This window comes from Anarrhichthys ocellatus, unplaced genomic scaffold (assembly GCF_004355925.1).
Source record: "Anarrhichthys ocellatus isolate YVR2014 unplaced genomic scaffold, GSC_Weel_1.0 scaffold29, whole genome shotgun sequence".
Lineage (NCBI taxonomy): Eukaryota > Metazoa > Chordata > Actinopteri > Perciformes > Anarhichadidae > Anarrhichthys > Anarrhichthys ocellatus.
This window is the reverse complement of record NW_022280059.1, coordinates 1,357,297-1,371,195: the sequence shown is the minus strand read 5'-3', so window position 1 is coordinate 1,371,195 and position 13,899 is coordinate 1,357,297. Positions and strand designations below refer to the sequence as shown.

The 13,899-nt window shown below is 40.7% G+C and overlaps 1 protein-coding gene across 2 annotated transcripts; it reads right to left on the bottom strand.

Moving 5' to 3' along the window:
• Positions 1-3,335: 3,335 nt before the first annotated feature.
• rhbdd1 (rhomboid domain containing 1) lies at positions 3,336-10,586 on the bottom strand. Of its 2 annotated transcripts, XM_031863413.1 has the most exons (9): positions 10,307-10,586; positions 9,398-9,447; positions 9,159-9,323; positions 8,619-8,898; positions 8,072-8,204; positions 7,414-7,502; positions 6,926-6,991; positions 6,546-6,689; positions 3,336-6,440 (listed from the first exon to the last, which is right to left on the bottom strand). In XM_031863413.1, exons 3-9 carry the CDS (start codon positions 9,309-9,311, stop codon positions 6,334-6,336), a joined length of 972 nt encoding a protein of 323 aa, XP_031719273.1. In that variant the 5' UTR covers positions 9,312-9,323; positions 9,398-9,447; positions 10,307-10,586; the 3' UTR covers positions 3,336-6,333. The 2 variants fall into 2 exon arrangements, with proteins under 2 accessions (XP_031719273.1, XP_031719272.1); XM_031863412.1 differs by lacking the exon at positions 9,398-9,447 and having other exon boundaries at positions 3,337-6,440.
• Between the last annotated feature and the right edge of the window lie 3,313 nt (positions 10,587-13,899).

Genomic DNA, 13,899 nt, shown 5'->3' with positions numbered 1-13,899 from the left:
CTGTCTATAGCTTTGAAGCGGGCACTGTATTTTCCAAAGAACACATGCACATCCAGAGCAGTTTAACTGCTACTGGTGGTAGTTCAACGTTAAATGAACTCTGCAAAGTTCAGTTCAATATATAGAAAAGTTTCAAAAGCTCTTTTACATATAAATACACACATCACAATATATGCATTCATTGGTGCTAAACCAATTACTGGACCAGGTCGATATATCTGCTGATATATATCTGTGTCTGTATTAGCGGTGGAACGTAACGTGTGTTTATCCTGAACTGTTCCGTACAGGTAGTTCGGTTCAATCCATGACTTCTGTTCGGTGCGCCCTGTGACCCAAACTGTCAAAATAGTCGAATATTGTCTTCTACTCGCATATTTGGGAAAAGTGTGAGTTTTACCCAGAAAGTTTTGGCAAGCACCAGCTGATTTATTTCCAAATATATAAGTATGTAGAAATAAATACGATCAAATGAGGTCGGGTTTGTCTGTACACTTCAAACATTGAATTGATGACGGCATCACGCAAATTTGTCAATTAGTGGAACGAAACAAAAGACAATGTTTATGTTATGAGTTTATGTTTTTAAAAATCATCAGATTTTTTTTTTTAACCTAAATAATGATATCAGTGTGAGTCAGGCTACTGCATACATCAAGGCATGTTTATACGCAAGTTCTATATTTCAACACTACAGATCTAGAGCATGGTCTTACTTTTGCATTCAGACTTTATTGTAGTAGTACTCCTGTCTCCTTTGTTTACTCCAGTCCACATGTCTAAGTGTCCTTGAGGAAACCACTCAGCCCCAAATAGCTCCGTTTGTGAGAGTGCTTTGGACAAAAGTGTCACGTAGACGGTGAATATTGTAATGGTAAAAAATGTTTTAACATGTCCCCAGCATATTTCTCTGTAAGATGTGCAATAGGACACACCTGCTGTGACCGCAAAAGGTTCCGTATGAGACGACAGCAGAAGATACGCTTTCGAGGTGTTAAGAGCAAATATGCAAGACATGGCCCCCTCCTTCTCGTCTCCTCATTGACCTTTCTTACTGTCTCCTTTCTGTTTTGTGAGGATATAAATTAGAATGTACGGAGATGATTCGTGGGGCATTCTCATCAGACTCTGCAATACGTGTCTGTGAATCTGTTCTCCTTGCTTGCAACGCAATAAATTGACTTTACAACTTTGATCATTCATCAGACTCTGTTTATTTGATATTGATTGAAAACCTTCACTTCCTTCTCTCGAATAGTCATAGAAATATTAACGAGACTGTTTTCATCATTGCTTCATACTGATTTAGACTAAATCCATACCAATCAAGCAGTAATAAGGGGAAGCAAAGCTTTTGCATTATGGGCTGCAACTCAATGTCATCAAGACAAAATTGTATTTTGTATGAGCAGTAATTTGAATGACAGAACAAGGGGAGAATACAGTATATTTGGAATAACTGATCAAACAGCTGCTCGAAAAGACAAATGGCTGGAAGACAAGTTTATAGGCTTTCTTGTTTCCATGTTCACTAACTTCAAGGCACATGTTAAGCAGTGGAAACCCCCCTTTGGTTCCCGCGATATTGTGCCAACAGATGAGGTGGATAAGATTGTTTACTGACCTCTAAAGAACTTCATATCGCTGCAAAAACAGAAAGAAACCTTTTATAAATAGCTGGAAATAATTCCATATTTGTGTTATTAACATCTTAAGCGACAAGGTGAATGATCAGTTTTGTATTCCTACAGTCTGTAATGCAAAATATGGTTCATAATTATTACCATGAGCCACCACTTGCATTAATATTTGACTTGGAAAGCATTTTTAGCTTCACGTCCAATGCACACGTAGCCTCCCAGTAGACTAAACACAAGAATACTGACCTGGGAGTGAAAACAGCAGGATTCTGTAAACAAAAGTTCACCCAAGAAATAAAAACGACCTCCACAGCCGTGCTACACCTTTAACAGGGTTTATCTGATGATGATCCTTTATGAAAAGTGTGTCAAAAAAGGGAGAGTTTTGGTCAGTGTGTCAGCTTTTGCATAAACCGATTTCTTTTAACATCTTAAATATTTTTTGTCCGTGTGCGGGCAATTCTTTCATGTAATGAGACTACATTAGTGTCGCTGACACTATGTCCTTGTCTTAAAACCTTGTGTGTGTGTGTGTGTGTGTGCGTTTGACCGACAACTCCCTCCCCGTCCTGTTGAACAGAGCTCTAATCATCCAGAATGACTGAAGACGTGGGTGCGCGGGGGCCTCCAATAGCCCAAACAGGAAGTTCCATTAAGTTCCACCACGGGGCAGGGAAGAACAGGGAGAGTGGAGAACAAAGTCAGCAGGATGATTAGAAGTGGGAGCGATGGGGGATTTCACAAGATTATCCTATAAATAGTGTGGCGAAGTTTCTTTAGTCATCATCGCCAGCATGTAACTCTGGCACACAAGCGATTAAGCTGTTCGGAAAAATGAGCCCTGGGCTTGTACCTCTGCACGAGCTAATGACATTCTCCACAAGACTTTACCAGTTGCTGAGTAGGATTCGAGTGTGATGAAGTTAATCACTGCACAGTGGAGAGGAAAGAAATCCGAAACTGCGGCTCCGTCTTTCACAAAAAGCTTGTTTCCTTTATGCAGTGGTACAGCTATCGGTCCAGTGGGAGTCTATTGGGACCCCAGCAGGCCTCGGCAGGATGCGAAGACAAATTGACCTTCACGTTGGATTGAGCGGAGGGTGTTTGCGGCACATGGCAGTGATGTGGCACGCTTCTGATAAGCTCAGCCAGAGATCCTAGGGGCATGAAGAACCCACCTACATGCCCCTGTCTGAAACCGAGCCCCGTCATGGTGCGATTGTTCACCAGTGGCTTCACGGTCACCATGATGGAAGGATGACATACTAATCATACATCTAAAAACACAGTTCTCCATGAAATGACCGTCTATGCTCTGTAACAGGGGAAACACTTTCCATGACTCCCATGACTTTAATGCACTATAAACATACTTATAATGCGTTATAACCCGCTTGTAGCACTCATACAAAATCTGAATGCTTTTTAACAAGTATCTTAACACAACATGAAGCATTTTATAATGACTTATAAGGTCAAGTATCATAATATTTCATAATCGACAGCCACTCAAACATTTCTTTACAGGATCATAAAGTAGTTATTAGAATTTCCATAGTTGTAATACATTATATTTTTATAATGCATTATAAGTTAACCTAAGTAGTCATTATTTGCTTTGAGTAAAGTGAAAAAATATAAAATCTATGCAGTTACTTTGTTTACTTTACGTATTACACCATAATGTGTTACTATTATTGAGTGCTTATAACCATAATCTTAAAGTGACATAAACAGATAACAGATTATAAGTATGTTATTAATGCATTATAGACAGGCGTCTTAGGAAGTGTTTCAACTATTATTCTGCCATGGTGGCATATTCCTGTAAATATTGCTCATCAGTCAGTAAACTATAAATCACTGAACATTTTCAAACGCATGCTGCAAAGTTTTCATTTCCATTCAGGCAAAGGCAGGTAGAGTGGACAAAAACTGCACTCCTGTAAAAGTACTGTTACATTATAACAGCAGGTACTTGGGTAGAAGTACAAGTAATCATCAATATAACTAGTTGTGTGAGAGTATAACAGTATTAACAATAGAAAGTACTTGAGTAGTGAATAACTTCCTCACACGGTTAAAGAAAAAACACATTAGCACACCGCTGTGTTGTTCCCACTTCTTTTATTGTTGTGTGGACATGACAGACATTGTTTCTCTATAGATGATCATCTAGAGGTAAAATAAAATATATATATATAAACACACAATATCCCAGTCTGTGTCTATAAAGGGTGACCACTAAATGTAAATATTCCAGACATTTTTGGGGCAGCGTGTAAATCGTTGAACATACAAATCACTCTGTTCAGCCCAATTTCATTTGAAACCTCACACACCGACATCTGAACTGCTAAGCAAACCGTATCAATTTTATAAAAAGCACTTATACAATATGTTATTTTGTTGCCATGTAACGATAACAAAAGAGATAAATGAACAAAAACACTTCAGAGTTTGGCGCCACTGCAATTGAAATAACACATTTTTGGTTTCTAGCCAGCATAAAAGAAAAAAAACGGTCAATTGTCCTCATGTCTCTTGTTTTGTGCGTGTAACCGTGTCACCGTCACCTGGAGTAGAGCAGATGCCGAACTGATACAAGACTTTGATCAACGTTAATTGTTGGCAAACTGATTGAAAAGGGCTTGAAGCAGAATGTTGTGGGCGATGAGCGACCATCGCTGAGCCTCCTTGCCACCCGAGACGGTCAAGTAAAACAGCCTCCGCACGTGAACCGGGAGCGTCTCTCACAGTTTCGTCTCTATTTCTCGGTGACAGAGTCACGGCGGGCGGAGCGCCGCTCGTTTACAGGACGAGGTGCGACGACGAACTGAGACGCAACTTCCCCGACGTGTGAAGACAGACAAAGACATAAAACCACCAACACGTCCCTTTAATGTGCACCCCCGGGTAGTACGGGCGTCATGTCATCCCTGTCCTCATCCTGTCATCCCCGCCGTCACTCTTCAGCCCCCCCCCCCCCTTCATGTTCTGCCAGAGCCCCTCGCTCCCCTTTGGCAGTGTGCAACAAAGAAAACTACGCAAACCATCAAATCTGTCTGATGTCAAAACACTTCTACATGTGATATCGGGCTGTATAAACAAAAAAAAGACTTGACTTTGAGACCGGATATCTAACACGCAACCTTTTTTGGCCCCTTCTTTCTACTGTGGGTCGGGGACCGGGACGTACAGTTTGGATCGTATCCGCTGCAGCATGGTTTCGGGCCCATGGGGGTTTCTTGGCTCGTTGGGTTTCTTGGCTCTAATTTAAGCTGTCCTACTTCCCATCATGCCTCGGGGCTTTAGGGGAATCAGAGCCAGCGATGTACTTCTTCAACGTCGCTTTTGTAACTTTGCCTACAGCCAGTGTCACTCTTGCTTGGTGACTGTTTAGAAAGTTCGGAGTAGTACGGTGGTAAGGTTGCAAAAACAATGTATTGACACATGGGTAGTAGAAGTAATACTACACATTATGTGTTTTGGGGTAATTAATGTCATTAATAACACTGGGTGACACTGGTCTGCGTGGATTGTTCTAAGTCAGAAACACCGACCAGGAGCAGTACCGTGTGTGCTCAGAAGAACTTTTACTGCAGATGAATCGTTACACGAGCCAGCTGGGCCTTTGTGAAACCAGATGTGGCCCATCAGGGCAGCATTCAACTATGGTGGTAGTCTAATTGTTATTACTATTATGATTATGGTGTTTTGGTAATCTGGGAAAAGCTGATTTGAGGGGAAACAAGGAATCGGTCAGGAACAGCGTTGGAGGGACCCGCAGCTTTCCTCAAGTGCCAAAGAATCATTCAGGTTTCGCTGATATCAATCAGCTTTACCTACTTTGAAAATACTGTCCGGTTCAGATTTAACATTTTGTTGAATTATTTTTTTGTTGAATTGGCATCCTCCTGTTTTTTATTCTACTTGTGAGAAGAAAAAAAAAGAAAAAGAGGCTGATTTCACAGCTTTTTTCCCTCCATTACGACCACATAAGAACAGGTGTAGATCAGAAACCACATTCGACTGAATCGACATAAGCTGGCCCAGCTTTGACGAGTAGAAGTACCATATTTTGAGCTACACTTGGTTGTACGTGGTCTAGCCCGTTTTTTTTACCTGATTTCAGAAACAAAAAGAAAAGGTTTTACAAAGTTGCAACGGAACTTTACATCTCTGAAGTCCAGGTTTGACTAATTCAAATACAGTATCTAGATCTACTCCTGGTCTAATGCGGTTTGGATGGAGCAAAAGAAAGGAAATTGACCATTTTTTCTCCTGATTTTCAAATTTTAAATTGAGGCATTTGATATTATGTCCTGTATCCATTTCACAACTTCAAGTGGTGTAACAACAGCAAATCTGATGACAAATTCAAAACAAGTGCCCATTTACTTTTTTCAAAATACCCCCATTTGGCAGCTGCTTCAGCATCATCAGACACACTCAAACCTAACCTGCTCACAAGCCATTGAACTCTTTAGTTATTCACATTCAAGTAGCTTTCCAGAGCTAACATTAACTCTTTGGTAAAGAGGCACAAGGGGCCACACAATAAAAGTGTCGGTCTGTGTGGTTGGACCTTCTCATATGGGGGTTGCTATTCCTCAGCCTGTGAAGGAGAATTTGCTTCAGGAGGGAGCTCCTCTCTTGGCACCTACACCTTCTTCTTGTTCCCCTCCGCAGTTCAGCTGTCGAACCTCCGAAGTCTCCTCAACCTGATCTCCTCAGCTGTCGCCTCCTCAGAGAGGCGGAACCCGTAGGGAGGTGGATCTCGTCTCTGGCTGGTTTGTCCTGCAAAATTAGATTTACAGACTTTAGATTTGAGCCGACTCTTCTCTGGGGTGGCTTTTAATCGGCAGCTTCTAGAATTCAGTGTCACCACACAACCTCCCTTACCTCCGTGATTCAGACTGTTCCTGATGGCCGCCTCTATCTGCTCCTCCTCCGTCAGTCCACCTGTATAAGATGGTGTACGACTCGTTGTGTGATCTGGTGGAGACTGATGGTATCCGGAGTATCCTCCACCAGTGCCACTGTAGCCTGCAGACACACACACACACACAAGCACACACATTGCATAAGTATTCAAATTTAAGAAAACGCGTTAAAAATGTTGAGGCTGGTGTGTTCCATAGTCCTGTTAATGTCAACAAATTCTCTGAAAAGACCAAAATCAGCAATGTGAGTCTGTCTCGAAATACTTTCTGATTCAGCCTTTAAAAAACGACTATATAGCGAATAATTTAATTTAATTCTGGAAAAAGCCCATTAGGTACCTGAAAAGCCTGAAGAGCTGTAGTACGCATTGGACCGGGAGTTATGTCCATTCGAGGTCACAAACCCTGGTGAAAATGTAGACAAGCAGACAATGTCAGTGCAAACAGAAGTGTTGTTGATGTGCATTTAGATTTGTATCTGGATTAATACAAAGAAACATAGATCTACACATGGTGTAGAAACTATCTCCAGTGTCAGATCTATTTCTATTCACACACGTTGTCACTTAGCAAACCTGTACTGATTGTTACTGCACAGGAGAACCACCATGATGCTAGTATATGACCTGAATCACATTTAATTATTACTTTTTAAAGCTTGAGGATTTTCTTTTCAAGAAAAACTATCTTTAGACTTTTTTTTTAAAGATCATACAGTCATACACCTTTTAACAGGTTACAAGAACCTAAGGTTATAGAAATGCAGTCTGCACATACACAAGTGTAAACAACTCGTGAATAAACACACACACACACTTATTTCTGACCTGCACATCTCTTCATGATGGCCTTCAGTGGTCCAACAGTATAGAGCAGACCCACCAGGATACCGGCCAGGTGACCAACGAAAGAGGTCCTGAAGAAGCAGAGCACAGATTCATTCCTAACTAATGAGACACTGCCACCTGGTGGACACGTTCAATAATAACATCTGACAGCATGTAGAAAAGGGGAAACTTTACTAACAGAAGCTGTGTTCTAAACATGTGCTACATATTTCTATTTACTCCTAAAATATAGTTTCCATTTTTTTTAATTGCTCCAAACATAGTTTGAACATATATTTTCTTTTGAACTCCTGACAGATGTTTGAAGTTGAAATCGGCTTCCTTGGCTCAAGCCTGAATCCTCTGATGAAATGTTTAGGGAGGTGTTTTAAAAGTTGCAGAGCGTACCGACAGCTGTACAGCTGTACGGTATACAACAGGCTTGTCATACTATAGCAAATATATAGAGAGCAACTTGAACATTTGTGAACTGGTCCTTTAAGCGTGAGTCATCCCATTGAAAACAGAAGAATTAACCCCGTCAGTGCTGGTGCCCTGCTACCCGCACCAAGAGGGTTCGCGCTAGTATCTCTGCAGTATATCTGCCCGGTGAATCCTGGTGAATTTTTAATGCAATCGTGTCCGATTGGGAACTCACCCAGGGGATGTGATGTGGATCAGCACTAGCTCCACCCAGCTAACATAGCGATTAGACACAGGGAAGCCCATCACAGAGCTCACACCTCCAGGGTGGTAATGGTTACTGAGCACCTTCAGAGCAAACAGGACACCTAGAAGCATCAGACATATTTACAAAGATGAATCAATGATTAATCAATGAGGTAATTTTACCACTGGGAGACTACAGCAGTCGGCCGGGAGATACTTTACATCGGCTGGTGTAAACTGCAAAGCATCTTCACAGAAGAAGAAACGGAATAACATGCAACAATAAAAAACTAATATCAATAAACGCACACTTTGGATGCAGCCAAAAATGAGAGAATGCAAACAGGGAGCTTAGAGAAAACAAAAAAAAAAAGTAATTATCAATAAATACATACTTCCCTGTATTTATTTGACTTTACTTTTAGGAAAAGTGTATTTGAATGTGTATTCCATGTTGTACCAGTAGAGCTACATAAAAAAGTCCAATCTTCTATACCAGTGTACATCGTTTGAGAGTTTTGTAGACGAGTCTGTACCTGAGAAGCCAACAGCACAGGCCATGCTGTAGGACTGGTCCTGGGTGAGCTCTGTCAACAGTGCCTCCAACACCAGGTAGACCAACCCGGTGAGCAGCGAGAAGACCGACAGCAGGTAGAGGAACCAGGGGCCGCCCAGCCGTCGCTCCAGCTTGGTGCCTTTCCAGAGGAAGGACGCCATGTTGAAGTAGAGATGCCAATCATCCGCATGGTGCAGCGGGGACAGCAGAAGGCGGCGCCAGTCCTTGAACCAGTATGCCTGCTGAACACTCACACAGGCCTATGGGTTGGAAAGATAGTATTATTCATAATGATACAAATAATATCAAATAAATACAGTTCAAGGCAATGGTGCATGTCATTTCTGTAAGATGGTAAAGCCCCGACAGTAAGAAGTCATTTATAATTATATTTGGACCCCGTTATCGTTGGAGCTGCCATTTACTGTGATATAAGCCAAAGAAAAGCAGCAAGCTGTCCCATGAGATAAGTCGGACGCAGCAAGTTGTGTAGATGATAGTCTCTGTATGTGTGCCTTACCTGCATCAGTGGAGCTGCAGGGAACAGGTAAAGGTACACGTTGAGTCCCAGGACAGCCAGAGTGACTGGGGGGATGTTGTCCAGACCCATCTGAAACACCTGGGAGGCCAGAAGCATCAGGCCCAGATGGGATCCCCTGTGTCGGTTCCGCATTCCCAAAACAAACTGGGAAGATAAAAGTGTTAGATTATAATTCAGTCATTTCTGCTTTACTGGAAGAAAAAGATAGTGGAAGCCACCTGGGAAGATGAGCCTGGATGACAGACTTCTGGATATCCCAATGTCAAAGCTGAAAAATAAAGATAATTGTGCTTTAGCTGCTCCTCGACTCTGGAATCACCATTGCAAAAACTCAGAACACGAATCGCTCTTCTATATCGTCTTCTTGTAATGTCCATTTAAAAACAAAAGAGCTACAAGATTACATTTTGGTTGCAGTAAATAGAACCAAGACCATGAGTAGGATTCATAAGTTATATAATATCTGCCAAAACCCTAAAGCTAAAATCAGAGCATCAAGTCTTAAATCTATGAATATGTGTCATCAGGAATCACTTTTTAGAGTTGGTCCATTTACAAAGATTTAGTGACTCTGTGGCTTTGTGTTTGAGATAAAACACACACACACACACACACACACACACACACACACACACACACACACACACACACACTAGTCTGATCTAAAAGTGAGGTGTGCACACAAATATCTAGTAAAACCATCAGCAACAGTCAACTGACACACGCAGGCATTTTGGGATCTGCCTAATGGTTTAATATAAAGGAAACAAAGGGGCATTGTTTCAAAAAAGGTTTGACATACTGACGTTACGTACTCGTACTGCAATATTAGACAACACCAAAAGATGCTGTATGCTGATAGTGTATATATTATGCAGACATTATGTGACCCAAACTTCCCAGAGTCCTTCTTCAGAAAGAACTCTCTGCTAATACTGGGAGAACAGTGGTAGATTTTTGATAAACTAGCTTCTGAGCAAAATGCTGAGCAGGGGAGACGACTGTCAATAGCCTCCCAAAGAAGTCTGTTGTTATGAGCAAAATATAAACTTTTGAGAAAAAGAAACGAATAAAACTCCTCCGCAGACAAACGTATCAGCATCATCAGTGGCTTATAATAAACTTACTGTGAGTTCAGTCGGTTGTCGCGAGGCTCGCACACCCCTTTTCCTCCTTCCGTGATGCTTTAGCTAATGCTAATGCTAACATTAACGTTAGCGTTAGATGGGTGTTTCAAAGTGTGTACATCGAGTCCGCTTCAAATGATTTAACCCTCCGAGGACGCTATCAATGTACGTATATATATCTATCGTAGTCACACGTCACCGGAAAGTGTTTCTTGATATGTCATCATTTCTAGCAGTTACTAGTAACTCCTCTGCAAAAGTTTGTGGCGTTGAGTCAGCTATCACGTGACAATAATAGAGCTACGTAACTGGCGCAGGCGCATTACGGATTTCACGCTTGGGTTACTTATCTCAAGCTATGGATGGTCTCCGGCAGAGTGAGTCGTCAGCCTTCGCTTTGAGCCTGCACTAAATTATTGTATTGATGATATGAAACAGTAAATGGAAACTTTAGATCAAGACAATCTCCAAAAGAGTAATGATGGGTGGGTTGATAGATAGATAGATAGACAGATAGACAGATAGATAGATAGACAGACAGACAGACAGACAGACAGACAGATAGATAGATAGATAGATAGATAGACAGATAGACAGATAGATAGATAGACAGACAGATAGATAGATAGATAGATAGATAGATAGATAGATAGATAGATAGATAGATAGATAGATAGATAGATAGACATCTAATTTACTCACCAGAAAGACAGATTGTGAATATAAGTTATTGTATCATAAAATCTGTTGACATTAAAAGAAACATAAACTGTGCATGACTGTGGATGATAGTCAACTCATACTGAGCACACAGATGTTTAAAGATACGAGATAAAGACCATTATTGAAATAAGGTTTTAGGTCAATTGTAATGGCTGATCAGCCTTCAACGTTGCAGCTGCAGATTTTGTTTTCATCACTAGATTCCGCTTGATCACCCTAATGACGTCACAGCAGGTCAAAGCCCTCGTGCCGCTCAGTAGTGGGATCGCGCCTGTGAATAGATGCTGTAGTGCAGCCTGAGTAACACAGCGGGACCCAGTCTTTTTACACTCTTTATACTGTTCAACAAACAGCTGATACTACAACAACAAGGAGTTTACATGGTACAGCAGCTTCATCACTGCTTCTATATATTCTCATTATGAAGCAACACTAAACAGAACAAGACACGTTTTTGGGACCATGAATGCAGCTTGTGGGTAAGAAACACTGAGTGGCCAGAAAGAGGCTGATGTGATGTGAAATGCAACAACAGCCCTGTAACAGATGTCCAGTTGTTGTTTCTTGTGTGTTGACTTAATGGTGATTTTGAATTTCAGTTTAGGTGAATTGAATTATGAATTTCGGGGTTTCTTGTCTGTGCGTAATGATCGTCTCGTCTGTGTAATGAGACGACTGGAGTCATTATACTGTAGCACATGTCGCAAAATAACACATGTAAAAGTGTTGTCTCAGTGTGTAATTTTTCATTTAAGCAGCAACATTAACCGTCAGGATATAACATCATCTTTTGTATCCATAGTAAATGGAGTATTTTAGGTATAATCAAAACGGCCTGCCAGCTCTGGTGGAGTTGGACTCATCCTGAGGACGGCTGCTGTCTTCCAGATGTTTTTTTACGGTCAGGTCACTACCGTTAGATCATCAGCGATCACGTTGTCCTCTCGGGAGATTTGAATAGACCTCTTTAGTTAAGTTTACGAGGCTGTGCCACGTGCGAAAAATGCGCGAAGTGCCTCTTTCAATGTGGAGGCACATCGATCCTGCTGCTGTGTGATGACTACAAGTATTTAATAAACTGAAAGGAAAGGATGATAAATACAAACAAACTGCGTGAACGAACACATTAGTGCGAGGATAACAATTCATTCAACCAAACGTCTCTAATTGTTCAATTGTCATTATTTATTGCTTCATGAACTACACATGCTCACACTTCCATGACATAAAAATAACAAGTAAATACATGATGTATACAACTAGGTTGCAAATTAACCATAAACATCAAATATCAGATTAAATAATCAGCATTACATACATTTGTATCAATAACCTAGAAAGCAAAGGTAAATATGACTAAATCGATGGTTTAAATACACTTATACTGTCATCTACTGGTAGAAATGGTAAACACTTTGACTTTGCATCTACCCCACGTTGACTAAAGCAACAGCACAATACGGTGGAAAAATAAATATCAGTGCCAACAAATCAGACAACACATGGTTAGATATAGAACAGACAGTTTGTAAGGACATTCAGATTTCTGACCTACCATTTTTAAGCCAATCTATCAAACGCCATCCTTGTTTCAAAACACTAACAACAGCAGAAACTCTGACAGCCTGGTGGAAATTCCACAAAATCAATAACATCACTTTTGCACCTTCAAATTTTACTCCCATATGGAACAATCTTGATTTTCTAAGTCACAAGACACCTCTTAATCTCCACACATGGTCCGCTAAAGGCATCACTCATCTGAAACATATCTTCAATAATAACACCATGGTTTCATTCCCCCACTTGGTTCAGAAGTACGGCATCAGGAGAAACCAATTTTTGGAATATCTGCAACTCAAATCATATGTTCAATCCAAACTTAACACTAAGGCCACTAACCTAGAACTACCCCCCTCAACCTCAGAATTAATTAATATCCCCTCCTCAACAAAAGTTAATCTCAAAAATATGGAGAGTAATATCACAGTCTGACAAAACATCATCCATACCATCAAGAAAATGGGAATCAGACCTGTCCATCACTCCTGATGCTGATTTCTGGAACCAAATCTGCAATAACATCTACTTCATGACTAAAAATGCCAATTTACAACTAATACAGTATGAAATACTTCACAGAATTCATTACACTGGGCAAAAAATGTTTAAAATGGGATTCACGTCAGATATCTGTCCACATTGCACTCAAAACAGCCCGGATAGCTATGTTCACGCCACCTGGCACTGCACACCAGTTAATCACTTTTGGAAAGAAATAACTGAGTCACTGTCTGTCTTCCTGGGCTGCCTCGTCCCATTATGCCCTTCACTGTGCTTACTAGGAGACATCTCAACAATACATCTGAGTAAAACAAATCGCAAATTACTCCTCGTGGCCCTAACTATCGCCAAGAAAACTATCCTCGTGAACTGGAAATCAAGAAATAACACACATCACACACACACTGGAGAAACTTAATGATAGAATATATTTCAATGGACAATCTAAACTCGTCCATCATATACTGTACAATACAACAGAACACCACTCCACCTGGTCATCCCTCACTATGTTTCTGCAAACGTGACATCACCCATCCTATTAATATTAAAATTTGTATAGTATATATCTATTTTTTTTATGTATTTATTGCTATTATTGATTTTTGTTTTGTTGTTTTTCTTGCCTGACAACCAATTGAAACCCACGTACATGCATACATGAACATCCATATGCACACATACTTTGTTTTTTAATTATTATTATTATTATTATTTTATTTTTTTCTCCTTTCATCTCAAAAGGCTCAAGGACATTCTCACACACACACACACACACACACACACACACACACACACACACACAC

Bases quoted from the DNA above. Each gene is read 5' to 3' on its own strand.
- rhbdd1 (XM_031863413.1), bottom strand. From the start codon at position 9,311: ATGCGGAACCGACACAGGGGATCCCATCTGGGCCTGATGCTTCTGGCC. The intron at 7,503-8,071 runs GTGAGTTCCCAA...CTGCTTCTTCAG, and splicing joins ATCCACATCACATCCCCTGG to GACCTCTTTCGTTGGTCACC. The intron at 6,992-7,413 runs GTCAGAAATAAG...CATTTTCACCAG, and splicing joins CATCATGAAGAGATGTGCAG to GGTTTGTGACCTCGAATGGA.